This window comes from Neospora caninum, chromosome VIII (assembly GCF_000208865.1).
Source record: "Neospora caninum Liverpool complete genome, chromosome VIII".
Classification (NCBI taxonomy): domain Eukaryota; phylum Apicomplexa; class Conoidasida; order Eucoccidiorida; family Sarcocystidae; genus Neospora; species Neospora caninum.
In genome coordinates, this window is record NC_018395.1 from 200893 (window position 1) to 212919 (window position 12027).

At 52.6% G+C, this 12027-nt stretch overlaps 2 protein-coding genes across 2 annotated transcripts in view; one reads left to right on the forward strand and one right to left on the reverse strand.

The window, feature by feature from the left end:
• Nucleotides 1-1018: 1018 nt before the first annotated feature.
• Nucleotides 1019-3931, forward strand: NCLIV_030320 (conserved hypothetical protein; the record flags this gene model as incomplete). The annotated part of the gene is made up of 1 exon (XM_003883228.1): nucleotides 1019-3931. The coding sequence occupies one exon, from the start codon at nucleotides 1019-1021 to the stop codon at nucleotides 3929-3931; it is 2913 nt and encodes a 970-aa protein (XP_003883277.1).
• A 1372-nt stretch (nucleotides 3932-5303) lies between these two features.
• The window catches only part of NCLIV_030330 (putative cAMP-specific phosphodiesterase), a gene marked incomplete at both ends in the record, with an annotated part of 12002 nt that continues 5278 nt past the window's right edge, over nucleotides 5304-12027 (reverse strand). The window contains 10 exons of the mRNA XM_003883229.1: nucleotides 5304-5526; nucleotides 6013-6074; nucleotides 6507-6623; nucleotides 7615-7686; nucleotides 8279-8366; nucleotides 8649-8932; nucleotides 9887-9952; nucleotides 10512-10583; nucleotides 11006-11120; nucleotides 11743-11819. Coding sequence (XP_003883278.1) covers nucleotides 5304-5526; nucleotides 6013-6074; nucleotides 6507-6623; nucleotides 7615-7686; nucleotides 8279-8366; nucleotides 8649-8932; nucleotides 9887-9952; nucleotides 10512-10583; nucleotides 11006-11120; nucleotides 11743-11819 — 1176 coding nt within the window. The remainder of the gene's footprint in view (nucleotides 5527-6012; nucleotides 6075-6506; nucleotides 6624-7614; nucleotides 7687-8278; nucleotides 8367-8648; nucleotides 8933-9886; nucleotides 9953-10511; nucleotides 10584-11005; nucleotides 11121-11742; nucleotides 11820-12027) is intronic.

The following is a 12027-nucleotide window of genomic DNA, read 5'->3' on the forward strand; positions in this document are numbered from 1 at the left end:
GTGAGCGGTTCGCCGGGAAGGGGAGCAATAAAATAACAAGGCAACCGCACAGCCACAAGGGGTAATGGAGAAGAGACGGTCAGTGGTGCGTCGCAAGTTGGCTACATGACAGCCAACTGGTGTGTGGCGCTCTTGCCGCTGAGCCAGCTTTCCTTTTTTTCGCGTAGTTCCAGCTGAATTCTTCAGCCAGCTTCCTTTTTGCCTTCTGCTGTTCCCATGGCTCTTTCACGCGGCTTACACACAGCTTGGACGGAAACTCCAACAGGGATCAAACAGCTTTTGAGTAGAGCCGCCAAGCCCGCGGCTGCTTGTATGCGACAGTGCACGTTTGCATCGATTCATCGTTGTCATGCTCCACCAGATGGCGTTTTCATTTTCTGTTTGCAAGCAGCGCCTTTTCGTCCCCGCGTGTCAGCCTTGTGATCCGTCCGTGCCATAACGTCAGCCGTCCGATAGTTTCGTCTTTTAGGGTGGTATTTTCTTTGGCACGGTCGAGCATCTGTTGCTTTGCGACTGGTTTCTTTGTGTGCTTCCTGTCATGCGTAGACGCGCGTTAGCTACACGTTTCAGTCCTTGTTTCAGAACAAACCATACGTGAAAGCTCTCATTGGGTTCAGCGAGGCCGCGGTTTCGCTCTATTCTTCCATCAGGTGTGACAGGGGGGAGCCACGGGGGAGCCACGGTTGAGGCATTCCGCCATGAATCGTTGTCCTCTCTTCGAGTTTTTCATTCCCTTGACTTAATGGCAAGTTTGCGCTTCTCTCATCGGTGTGTCCCCGAACTGCGTTTCCTAATGATGCATTGACTAATGAAGCCTTTCACCAAACACCTCCGTGCCATGTCATCCATACATCAGTTGCCTCATCGGCTCTACGACATACAGGATGTAACAACCTGCTTACGGCCAAATACGTGCTAAATCCAAACGTAGACACCAGAGAACATTTAATAATACCTGCAGAGGCTGCGATAGCAGCGCTTCTTTGTGCGCGAGACACGTACTGGTGATTCAGGGAGTATGCAAGGTCAACGACGTGGACCTCTGACAGGCGTAACTGCCAGAGGTCACGCTGCACACACGGCCTCCTCACACAGCAAACTGAGAGGACCCAAGGATGAAAATGCCGACAAAGAGGCATCGAAGACGACGTGTGCAGCGTGTGGACGGTATATAGAGTCCGGGCAAAGGTTCATAGAACTGTCGGTCACATTACCAAACGCATCAGCGTCCAACCACGCTGCTTCGCAGCAGCGTCAGGCAAGAGAGAGCCGTGGTTCTGGCACGAAGAGTTCGTCTTCGCGTGGAATAACAGTTAAGGCTCACTTCCACTTGAGCTGTTTGCGGTGCACCGAGTGCGGAAAATCGCTGCCGAATCCGGCAGGAGATGCCACAACATCGAGCGATAACCCAATTGTTCTATGCAGCGAATCTGCAATCGAGGCACTGACTGGGACGCAGACAGGTCCGACCTCCAACGACAGGAGCCTTCAATCCGAAAGTGCGGCTGTGAAGAGGGCTTCCCTCCAGAGAAATCCAGCTGCGCGTGGTGCCCTTCTTCAGTATTTTGTGGCTCACGCCAAGTGTAAAGAACGCCCTTGTGCTGTGTGTCACCGTCCAATATCCCTTAATGAGCCCAAGGTTGCTCTGCCGATCGATATTCTGGGAGAGGGGGAAAAAGGGGATGAGACAAAGCACAATCGCCAATCGCGGAGCCGGGTAGAGAAAGGCAGTGGGAAATCAGGAGGAGTCCGTCGCTTTCCAAGTGGGTCTACGACAGACGAAGCCACTGCCTATCAGCATGTCGCCTGCACAAGATGCAGTTCTTGTGGCAAAGGCTTCGACCCCGACAATAACTCGAAACATTTGATTATTTTTGATCAGCAGCGACACCCCTACCATCCGGAATGTCTCGCCTGTTGTTGCTGTCATAGGCCCCTTATTGGCACTTACGAAGTTCATGAATTCTTCGGAAAGCCAGATACGTGTGAAATGCTCCTGTATGGCTCTAGTGAACTTCCCCTACCTGCTGGACTCCCAGCGGCAGTTGCAGGAGGGTGGCCGACCGGTAGTTTTGGTGTGGAAAGAGGGCAGAACACAAAACTTAATTATGGTGCGGCACCAGTCAAGGACTCCGGAAATCGAGTAACAGCCAAATACGGGGGTTTATGTTGCAGTTGGTGCTCGTTACGCGTCCCACGATGCGTGTGCTGCGAAAGACGATGCGCAGTGTATACGAATGAGAACAACGAGCAGGTCTTGCCTCGTGTGATCAGCCAGACGGCTATTGCAGCCGCGAAGATGGCGGCAGATATTTCTCTCGGGAAGAAACTGCCGCCAACATTTGGTCAGGCTGAACGTGCAGCTGACTCAGTTACACAGAGAGCTGCTGGCGTAACAGCCGGCTCAACGGCTTCGACAGATTTGCTCGGAGAGGTGAAGGGAGTTGTGTGCGGGCAGTGTGCGAGTTTGCCAAAGGTTACTACGGAGCCTGAATTAAGGGCCACTTCCTCTTGGCTGCAGCGCGTATTCTGCCAGGCTGGCATTGCATTCAGTCATGATATGATTCAGTTGCAGAAGTTGATTAGGACGATAAATGAAGAGGAAGTTAAAAAGAAAGGCAGAAGGAATAAAGATGAGGATGCCCAGCGTGCCGGCAGCGTAGCGGCTTCAAAGATGCCCACTCGTAAGGTCACTCCGAGCCACATGGGCACTGCTGTACTGCAGAAAAAGATAGGCTCCAGCGCTTCCGGTGTCGTAACGTGGATCGATGACCTCGGGGTCCCAATAGAGCTTGTAGATTTCTCAGCCCTGAACTCAGAGGTACCTCCGTCTTCCGGGAGAAGGTGGATGTCCCGGACATCTTCCAATCTGGCTGCATCAACGATGAAGCCAGGTATGCGACGGAATGTTACTGCAGTCCACGGATCTCCCGCCAGAGGCTCGTCCATGGCGAATCGGCGCCTGCCTTCTTCAACCCCAGGCAGCGTGCCCGGCCGGTCGATCAACGCGGCAGACATACCGTTTGCTCGCATTTTGTTTGGTAGGTGTCATGTGCAAGTCCTTACAATGAAGGTAGCAGGTGCCGTTGCTGCGCAGTTCGATGAAGAGGTGAAGGCACGGTCCCGACTGAGTGCGGCGGGACTGGCGGCTCGGAACGCAGGTCGTTCGGGTGTATCACAGGTGCTGTCAGGAGTGGAACGTAGAGAAACGGAAGTGGCAAGCTCCGCCAGTGATCGGAGTGACATGAAAATCAGGCGCCAGTCGACGTTGGTCGGGCAGCATGTTCTTGATGTAGCTGCTGCGTATGCAGCTGCGCTAGACGGGGACATGCAGTCGCCAGGGAACCCGGCTGAAAGAGGCAAGCGTGTGCAAAAAGAGCAAATGAATGACAGTGACCGATCGCGGCCGGGGCATGATGCAGTTGTTGCAGCAGGCGCACTTCTACGGGACGGGTCCTTTGCCGGAGGTTTATTAAGAACAAAAAGTGGCATTCATACTCAAGGGTTGAGTGTTCTGCTTGTCGAAAGAATTTGTGTCGTTGGGTCTGTCCCCCGAGTGATGGTTGTGCAACATATGGGTCACGAATGGCTGCACGCCTATCTCGCCTGCAAGCAAAAAACAATTAAGGATACCGCCGTGGAAGAAGGGGCGTGTAACGTGGCTGCCACGGAGGCGCTGTTGAGATTTGGTGCGGAACTACACTTGAAGATCCAACAAGAAAATGAAGACAACACGCCTGTTTCTGAGAGGACGAAGGGAAGTGACTTGAGTGGATCGCAGTACGAGATGCTGATATTGAGGTTCAGAATTTGGAAGATGAAGCAAAGCAAAGATCCTGTGTATGGGGCAGGTTACAGAACCTGTTTAAACGTCGTGAGTTCTGGAAACCTCTCTTTCGCAGATTTCGTCAGGTGGTTGTTGAAAAAATGATTTCCGATTCTTTCATTTGTGATACCGCGGATCCTGATGATCACTGCATGTCGTCATTTGCCGGTGTTTATGTCTGATAACTGAGGGTGTGACAAAGGCAACTTTTTGTTTTAAAAAAACTCAGTCTCTGTTCCGAAGCAAATACTTGGAAGCAGTATTCTCCACGTAGCGCGATGATGTTACTATTAGAAATGAGGGGGGTCTGACCTTCCCACGTCGGGGAGCTGCATTTGAGAGGCGTCCGTCGAAAGCGATTAGTACGAGTTTTGAGCAATTTGAATTTGCACAAGACATCACTGAGAAGGTGCCACTTACGAGGCACGGGTGCCGAGGCTGACGTGTGGTCGGATCCATTCACTCAAAGGCGTACTATCTGCCTTTTGCGTAATGGGCTAGAGGCAAGGAGCGAGGGCAGGCCTCCTCGTGTTCACGCAGGCATGGGATTGCCACACACACAATATACAGTGTCTCAACAGGGTGACAAGACTCGTATCCCCCGACACCCCTATCCTGTCTCTGGTGTGTGCTCTTTCCGATAACTGTTCTCATCCGAGGATGCTGTACAATGCCCAGAAGCACAGGAACGTTGATGTTCCATGAGTACGTCCATATTATGCTGTTCACCGTTTCCTTCGACTTTGTTAAGGCACAGGTGGCAACACTGTGTTGTACGGTGAGCACCTCGGGGAATTTGCGCAAATTTGGGAAGCGGTCTTCGCGTGACGTACAACTTGACTACTTCCCAACACCAACTGGTTGGATGTGCAATCGAGTTACCCCTGAAACTCCCTTTTGCGTTGCGAGTTAAGCGAGCAGGGTGTTGTGCTTGTTAGCAGCTGGTCGTCCCCACATTTTCAAACGCCTGTGCTGCTTGCCGATGGAGCGAGACCAAGTCCGCGTCGGTGGTTTTCTTCCTGGGCTCATGCTGTGTGCATAGGCCGGTTGATGACCGATCCGTTTCCCCTACGAGGTGGAGATCTACGATGGCGGCTGTCAGTACTGCTATAGTAACTCGTACAAAGTGTCCGAACGTGTTAGGTGGAATGGCTGAAGGAAGGCGTCGACTCTGATACAGAATACTTCAGCTGGATCGTTGTTTCTCTGGGGAATAAAGAGATCAGGTACACCGGTGTGATCTGTTTGGGTAGCACAGCTGACGAAACATTGTTAACAAAGCTGGGGTCCATCTCCGGAGCAGCCAATGTGTAAACCATTCGTCCACACGTTGCGTCGGGGGGAACAAATATTCGGTATAGTGTGAGGCCATGAGAAGTAGAGTTTGAATTGCTTCGTCCGGTCAAGGCATGTTTTCATGTACGCACGATGCTGTGGAAGATTCCTGAACGGTGGGCCTCTGGATCCAAGCCATGCTTCAGTCGGCTTCCAATAGTGGGTTCGCATTGGTCCGGAGCTCCGGCGAACTGAGGGTTCCCTCGGCTGTTTCAACTGTGGGACCTCCCGGCTTCGACACTTCTCCGTTTCCGGTTCCCTCCGTCGATCCTTGCTTGGATTTCGAGTACCTCTTGGCAGGAATTGCTTTCCCTGGCTTCTCCTTTGACTTATCCTCTTCCTGTTGTTCGTCGAGCCAATGAAGCCTGTAGAAGCGACGAGGACGCCCGGCGGTGTATGCAAACCTAGCTCGAGACTACAGTGCTGGGCACTGTGGATTGGTGTCTCACACAACTGACCGAGCTGTCATTGCTCGACTATGGTACTGCCTTTGATGAATCTGATACCGAGGTCTAAGCATAAGAATGTGACGCTTTTGATTCCCAGGCGAGTTAATGGCACGCTGTCCCTTCCAGAGAATGCTCGACAGCTTTTTCCTTCCAGGATTACAAGACGCCTTTTTTCCGTGTGACATGCAACAAAGCTCCTGAAATTCAGAAGAGTTTTACGTTTCATTTGGTTATGCAGCGCGCTTGACCTTGAGGTGACTCAGCTGTGTGGAATTTTGGGTTCCCCCTGATAGTGGAACCGGCCAAAAGTTACGTGCGTACCCACAGCTGGAATGCTGAGACCTTGAACTGGATTGCTTTGACAAAAAAGAACAACCACTGCGTTCTCCCCCATCGCCGTACCTATTTCTTCTTAGGTGTGACACAACGATCGCGTTCAGCTTCGGCAGGGTCTGGGCGAGCGTCTGGGAAAACACATCGCGCAGTTTGATGCACGCTAGTTGATTCCTTCCGATCCATCACATACAGCAGGTTTCCTCTGAGTGCTGAAGCTACCACCTGACACGAGTTTACCGATGCTGTTGATGTATGTGATGCTAGCTCTGAGCTGTTCATCATGTGTTCAAAACCAGACGAAAGAAGGTCAATATTCGGCGAAAGATCACGCGCAATCACGAACCAATCCGTGCAGCTTTCTCCAGATTCCCCCCTCTGACGTTGTCATCCACGAAAGAACTGAAGGACTCTTCAGGAATATAAGCGGAAAAATAGAATATGGAGACGCTGCTTAGAGGTCCGCGGCGCGAGTTCGCGAAGAACTTCCGCGGCATCATTTTCCGATTCGTTGCCCGACTCTGTGGTAATCGACTTCCCAGATTCAATCCGTGAATGCTTACCGTGTAAATGGGAATAGCCCAGCCGTCTATCAATCCCAGCTGGACAACTGCCTCAGAGGCTGCATGCCGGTCGCAGTTTTTTGAGATTGGCATATCTAACTCGAGTTCCCTGTCGCCCTGTCATCCCAAAAGAAAAATGGATAGCAAGAAGGATTTCGAATAAGGTTTGTACTCGGCGTGGTGAGGGAGTTATTCGTCCAGATTGATCCTCCTCGGAGCTGTGAATGTGTCGGCACCGTGGATATTGGCACAGGTCTGTCCATCTGTGTGCCGTGTCTCCCAGACATGGCCACGAGTTTGAGTCCCCACATAGTGAAACGTTCTTCCGCGCGGGAGACATCCGCCGATGTACTATACTCCATCATGAGCTACACTCAATCATGGCGTCGCGACACAACTCCTGCCTAACTGCCAGGCAACCAGCGCCCGCGAATTCCTAGTGAACTGTTTCGACGTCGGGGTTTACGCTGTATCACCTGCAAAAAGAGCTCCTCCATATATTTCTGACTCCACTGCAAGTAGAGTTGCAAGGGCCTCCCAAGAAACGAATAGTTTGCGGCGTTCATCAGGTTGCACAGAATGATGTTTTTGTCTTCTGTTATAGACCGGGGAAATTCAGCTTGCTGCATCTTCGTCTTCAGGAGCGATAAACAAGCTGTCTGGTTCTGACGGAAACAGAGGAAGAACGCCCGCCCCTTCGGGTTTTGTTTGCGCCTCCAAACAGGTCGTGGTTCCAAGACCTGGGACCGCTAAGAAGTGTCTTAAAGGTTCCTAATTCGTCGAGTCTACGGGGTCGCCCCAAATCAGTCTTGCATGTCACAAGTGACGGACGTTCTCGCCGGTATCCCTTCGTCTGGTGTTCCCTTTAGAGAAATCGGTTTGACTCACGCACCTACCTACAACTCCGCATGTGTCTCTCTGAATAACAAAGGCCCATCTTGCGTTGCGTAGACACAGAGCGTGGTGTACTGCCTCTATATGGTTTCATGTAAAGTATCAGCGAGTCGTTTGCTTTTCATCTTTTGCGCACCGTTCTTGTACTCCCTCGCTATTTTAGAGCAGCGTTGCTTCGGGATGTTGTGCTCTGGCGTGATCTCACGATACTCACCGAGCGGCTGCCCGACTGAGCAAGCTGAATAATGATTTTCCTCAGGGCTATGTACTGATCTTCAGGAAGAGCCTGGATAGATATTGGAAACACAGTAAAAGACAGTATCGCCCGTGTCGTCTCCTCGGCAAGGTAACCTTTCACCGGACCTCATTGGTGTGCAGCCGAAACACGGTCACCAACGCTTGGGGTGACTCCAGCTTTGAGGCTCCATCTGAGGCCGTCATCTGTAAATCGTCTCCACGAGAACAACCCTTTTTCCTGTCTTTCTGGGGAAGGACGTGGGAGCGCGTGTGACGCAGTGCTCGGTATTGTCTGATAAAGTGTGCCCCCTTCTGCTCAGCGGCTGTCTTCTGCCTCTGTGAGCAGCACGACGCCAGAAACGTCGGATCCCCTCGTTGGGTTCTCGGCACTGTATCCGGAAACCATCGTCCTTTCCTCCTGCACTGCGCGAAGGCCGAGGCAGTACCGTGGCGTCTGTATTTGCCGATGCTCAAGCACGTTCGCCTCGTTTTTTTACGCAAGCAGTCACCACTCGCGAAAAACCTAATGCTCTGTTTGCAAGGCCGCAACTCGCCTCTCAGTGCGTGTTGGGAAAGCGCTGGTGCGCAAATCAACTGTTTCGCGGGCCATGAACTGTCGGGTCCCATCTCCGTCCACTAACCAGCAAAGGATCGTTGTCTCCGAGCCTCTGCATCAGGCTGAAGGCCGCGGCAACGTGGTGGTGTTCCAGCACGTTTCTGTCGTTGTATCTGGCGGGCAGAGCGACACCACAAACTTTAGAGGAGGCATGTTGTCGTACTTGGTTTGGTGTTCCATTGCCTAGTGCTGATCCTGTCGCGCGCATCTTTTCTGGGTCCCTTTGTCTTTTTGCGCGCATCAAATGCATATACCTTGGCCATGAACCCTACGAGCCCCCAGAGCCAACGAAGGATTCATCGAGTGCACTCCCTGTCTCGTGGCATGCAGGCTGATCCGCAGAGAGAGACGTGGGTAGCTTTCTCCTCTGAGACTGCCCCCCCCCCCGGGTTTACCTAATGGCTATCGCGTGCTGCGTTTTGATCAGAAAGGCAGACGAGAAGCCTGGATGCTGGTAGTCCCAGACAACGGCCGCGAGGAGTGCAGCCAGAATTTCCCTGGAATTGAAAAAGCCTTTGATTTGCGTGTCGAAGAAGGCGAGGAAGAGATGCATCGCCTGTAGGACTTCTGCCGACCGAATCGCGTTGTGGAAAGGTGTTGTAGAAAACGACGTCTTCTCGAGCTCTATTGCGAACCGAAGCATGTTCTCGATCTTGAGATTGAAGAGTGAGCACACTTCCTGAAGATAATGGACGCAAACCTGTCACACAACTTCGGGGTAGGAAGCCGGCGAGAGAAGCGGCTCGCAGCCGCTCTCTCGTCCCAAACACAACGCTCGGACGCTTTGTCGAGGCTTCCCGGTGCTATTTGGACGGTGGCGGCGTCGGCGCTCGAGGTGAAGTGGGCCTACAACCAGTGTGTACATTCATCCCTCCGCCTACGAAACTTGAGGAAATCAGAACCCCCCGAGCTTCGTGAATAGACACACATATACGAAAACTTAGATGTTTGCTGACGTACATGTAGAGAATTCATTGTTCATTGGATGGGCAATGCTTTATCAGCTGCGCAAGAGTGCACACCTGCCAAGGTTACCTGGTGTTGAAGGCAGCGAACGAAGAGCTTTGGCAGAGCTACTTGCCCAGCAATCTGTGAAAGCGTCGAAGCAGGACGCCTAGGAACCGTCTAAATAAAGACGCGCTTCAGTCCGGCGAGCGTCTCCAATTCAGGTTCTCCATTGTCACCATTTTGGACGGTATCGTGATGGAGTGAGTTCACGTGAATGCGACACGGTTGCGTCCTGGCATTTCTATCAGCTCAGATCTACAAGCGTAGGTCGCCTGAGGCAGTACTCCCACCGATGATGCTACGGGAGGCGTTCCCGGCACCACGCGTTTGTGGAGAATTCTGTGTAGGTGCTCGACGCCTGCAGATGGTTCCTGCGCTTCCGAGTCCATGGACCTACTGCAGATGGTCTTTCCACAGACAGTGAAGCCGGGAACACGATGTCGCAGATCAACTCTTGGGTGCCCGTGATGCGTTTCTACTTTCCACTGTACCGTATCAGGGGAACTGCGGATTCCCGTGAGTGCTCGTGGGCATTCTTTTCAGGTGCTCGTGGGGTGAGTCGTCGCCGTTCGCGTTTCGGATTCAGCTGGACCTCTATCGTAGAGCCGTTGCCACGCTTGCTCACCATATGGAATCTGAAGACGTCGAAATTCCACGTGATCAAGTTATTTGCTAAGTATCCCTCGATTGCCTAAGCAAATCGCAAAAGCACACATCCCGATCAGGAGACGACCGAAAGGTATTCTAACCAGAAAGAAGGCGCGTTAGCAAGTCTTGCACTTTTTCTGTACAAATGGGGCACACCAGAATCGTTTCCGAGGTCCAGGGCGTTTGCCGTTACCTGCCGGCTCAGGATCGTCCATGAATCAGGCCGCGGCTTTCTGTTCCAGCAAGGCGGCATAAAGCGCCAAAGAAAGCCCCACCCTCGTTTTCTCCCCGTAGTGTTAAACGGCTGCCACTGGCCGTCCTCGCGTCGGGGTTGAGGCATCGGGGTTGAGGCACGAGTGCTACTTGTCTGTATACGGCAGAAGCCTTTTGTGCACCTGGAGCACCTGGGTGTGCATCTACAACGAAAGGCAGAGGGAGGAGCATCCCCCAGCGGGCGATTTTAAAAAGAAGAGAGACGGTGGAAAGTGCAGTGTTGAAGCGTGGGCAAAGTCAGCATTTTTTCCGGTTTCAACTGATATGGCGGGCTCAGCGAGGCTTCCCAGACACCGGTGTTTCTGCAGTTGCTTGCTGGGGACGCTGACATGATCTAGGGAAACGTCGATCCCGTACTCCAGCTGGAGTACAGCCGGCATATCTGTCTCGGTGTCGCCGCCCTGAAAGAAGTGGAAAAGCAGCAAAGGAGAGAGGGGCAGAAAGGCAGTTGACCGTGGGGCACAGGAAGCGGGGAAGATACGCTTTTCAGGAGCCAAACGTACCAACGCGCGCGAAACTGCGAGGAAAAACAAGGTGTAGCGGGACAACAGCAGGAGCGTGAGACACGTCATGCCTACGGGGCGACGCAGGAAGAAACGCGCGCAATCAGTGCGGTGATGGGAAGCCGGTGAGTCGAGAACCTGGTGCGCCGAGGCGAGGAGGAAATCATCCAAGGACTGGCTGAAGGGCGATGGACGCTTCGGCGCGGCCCTACGTGGCATTCGCAGTTCTCGAGCTCTAATTCCCGTCCCCCCGTTTTCCAGCGGCGCATTTTCCGGCCCGTACAAAAAAACAGGCGACGCGCGAGAGAACGGGTGTTTACCGTCGTCATTTGCTTCACTCTCTCCAAAAGGATATTCTCCATGTCGTCGGCCATCTGGTTGGCGCTTTGGGGCTTGGCGGATGCAGGCAGGGACGACGGAACGCAGAGCAAAGACCTTGCGTCGACCGTCGTTCACGTATCGAAGTTAGGAAAGGAAGAGTCAGAAGGCGTTTTCTTTTCCCCCTCCATAAGGGTAGCCCACCCAGTCAACTTCCTTGAAGCGTGCACAGACAGCTCTTCAACTGTCTCGATATTCGGTACACAGGAAAGATCACACATGCCCCCATTTTAGTCCGAATCTCTGCTGGGCCGACGGACAGGCCTTGGCCTGGCGACTTCCTAGAACATAGCGCCGATGCGAAGTAGCCTTAGTGTCCTAGGATATTGTTTTTCGCTGTCAAAACTTCCAATCCGCAGTATAAACTCCCTAAGACAAGGCGTTTTGGAGAAGCGTAGGAATCCCAGCTCATACTTGGTAGCAGAGAGCCTACTTGTTATCTGACCTTATTCGGCAATGTTTTATACCTGAGTCGACGTGATCGAGATCCAAGCTTGCACATGGCTGTCAGTCTTCTTCTTCTCCTCCGTTCTGGGAAGCAAAATGTACACCGCATATCTGCGCTCGTGTCTAGCGGTGCGGTATCTGTCTTGCTGAGGTATTCTGTTGGTGACAGGGCGATGCCGAGAAACGCAGTGGGGACCCGCACAGAGGCAGAAACGGAAGCACCACAGCTTACCCCATCTCGTAGAGTTTCCCCGAGGTAATCGTTTGGATAAGCCATTTCAGACTGTCTTTCTCTCGAGTTGTCAACTCCTGGAGAGCGCCCAAAACCACACCACATTCAACCGGTGTCCTAACTTGCTCACACAATCGTCCTTCCCGTCAACCACAAGCAGCAGACGGCAACGATCTGCGCGCCCGCCGACACGCAGCTGTCTCCAGACTCAAAATATCATCCTCGCATCATTCTCTCTCCCTCACTATATATTTATACACAATATATATATATATATATATGCAG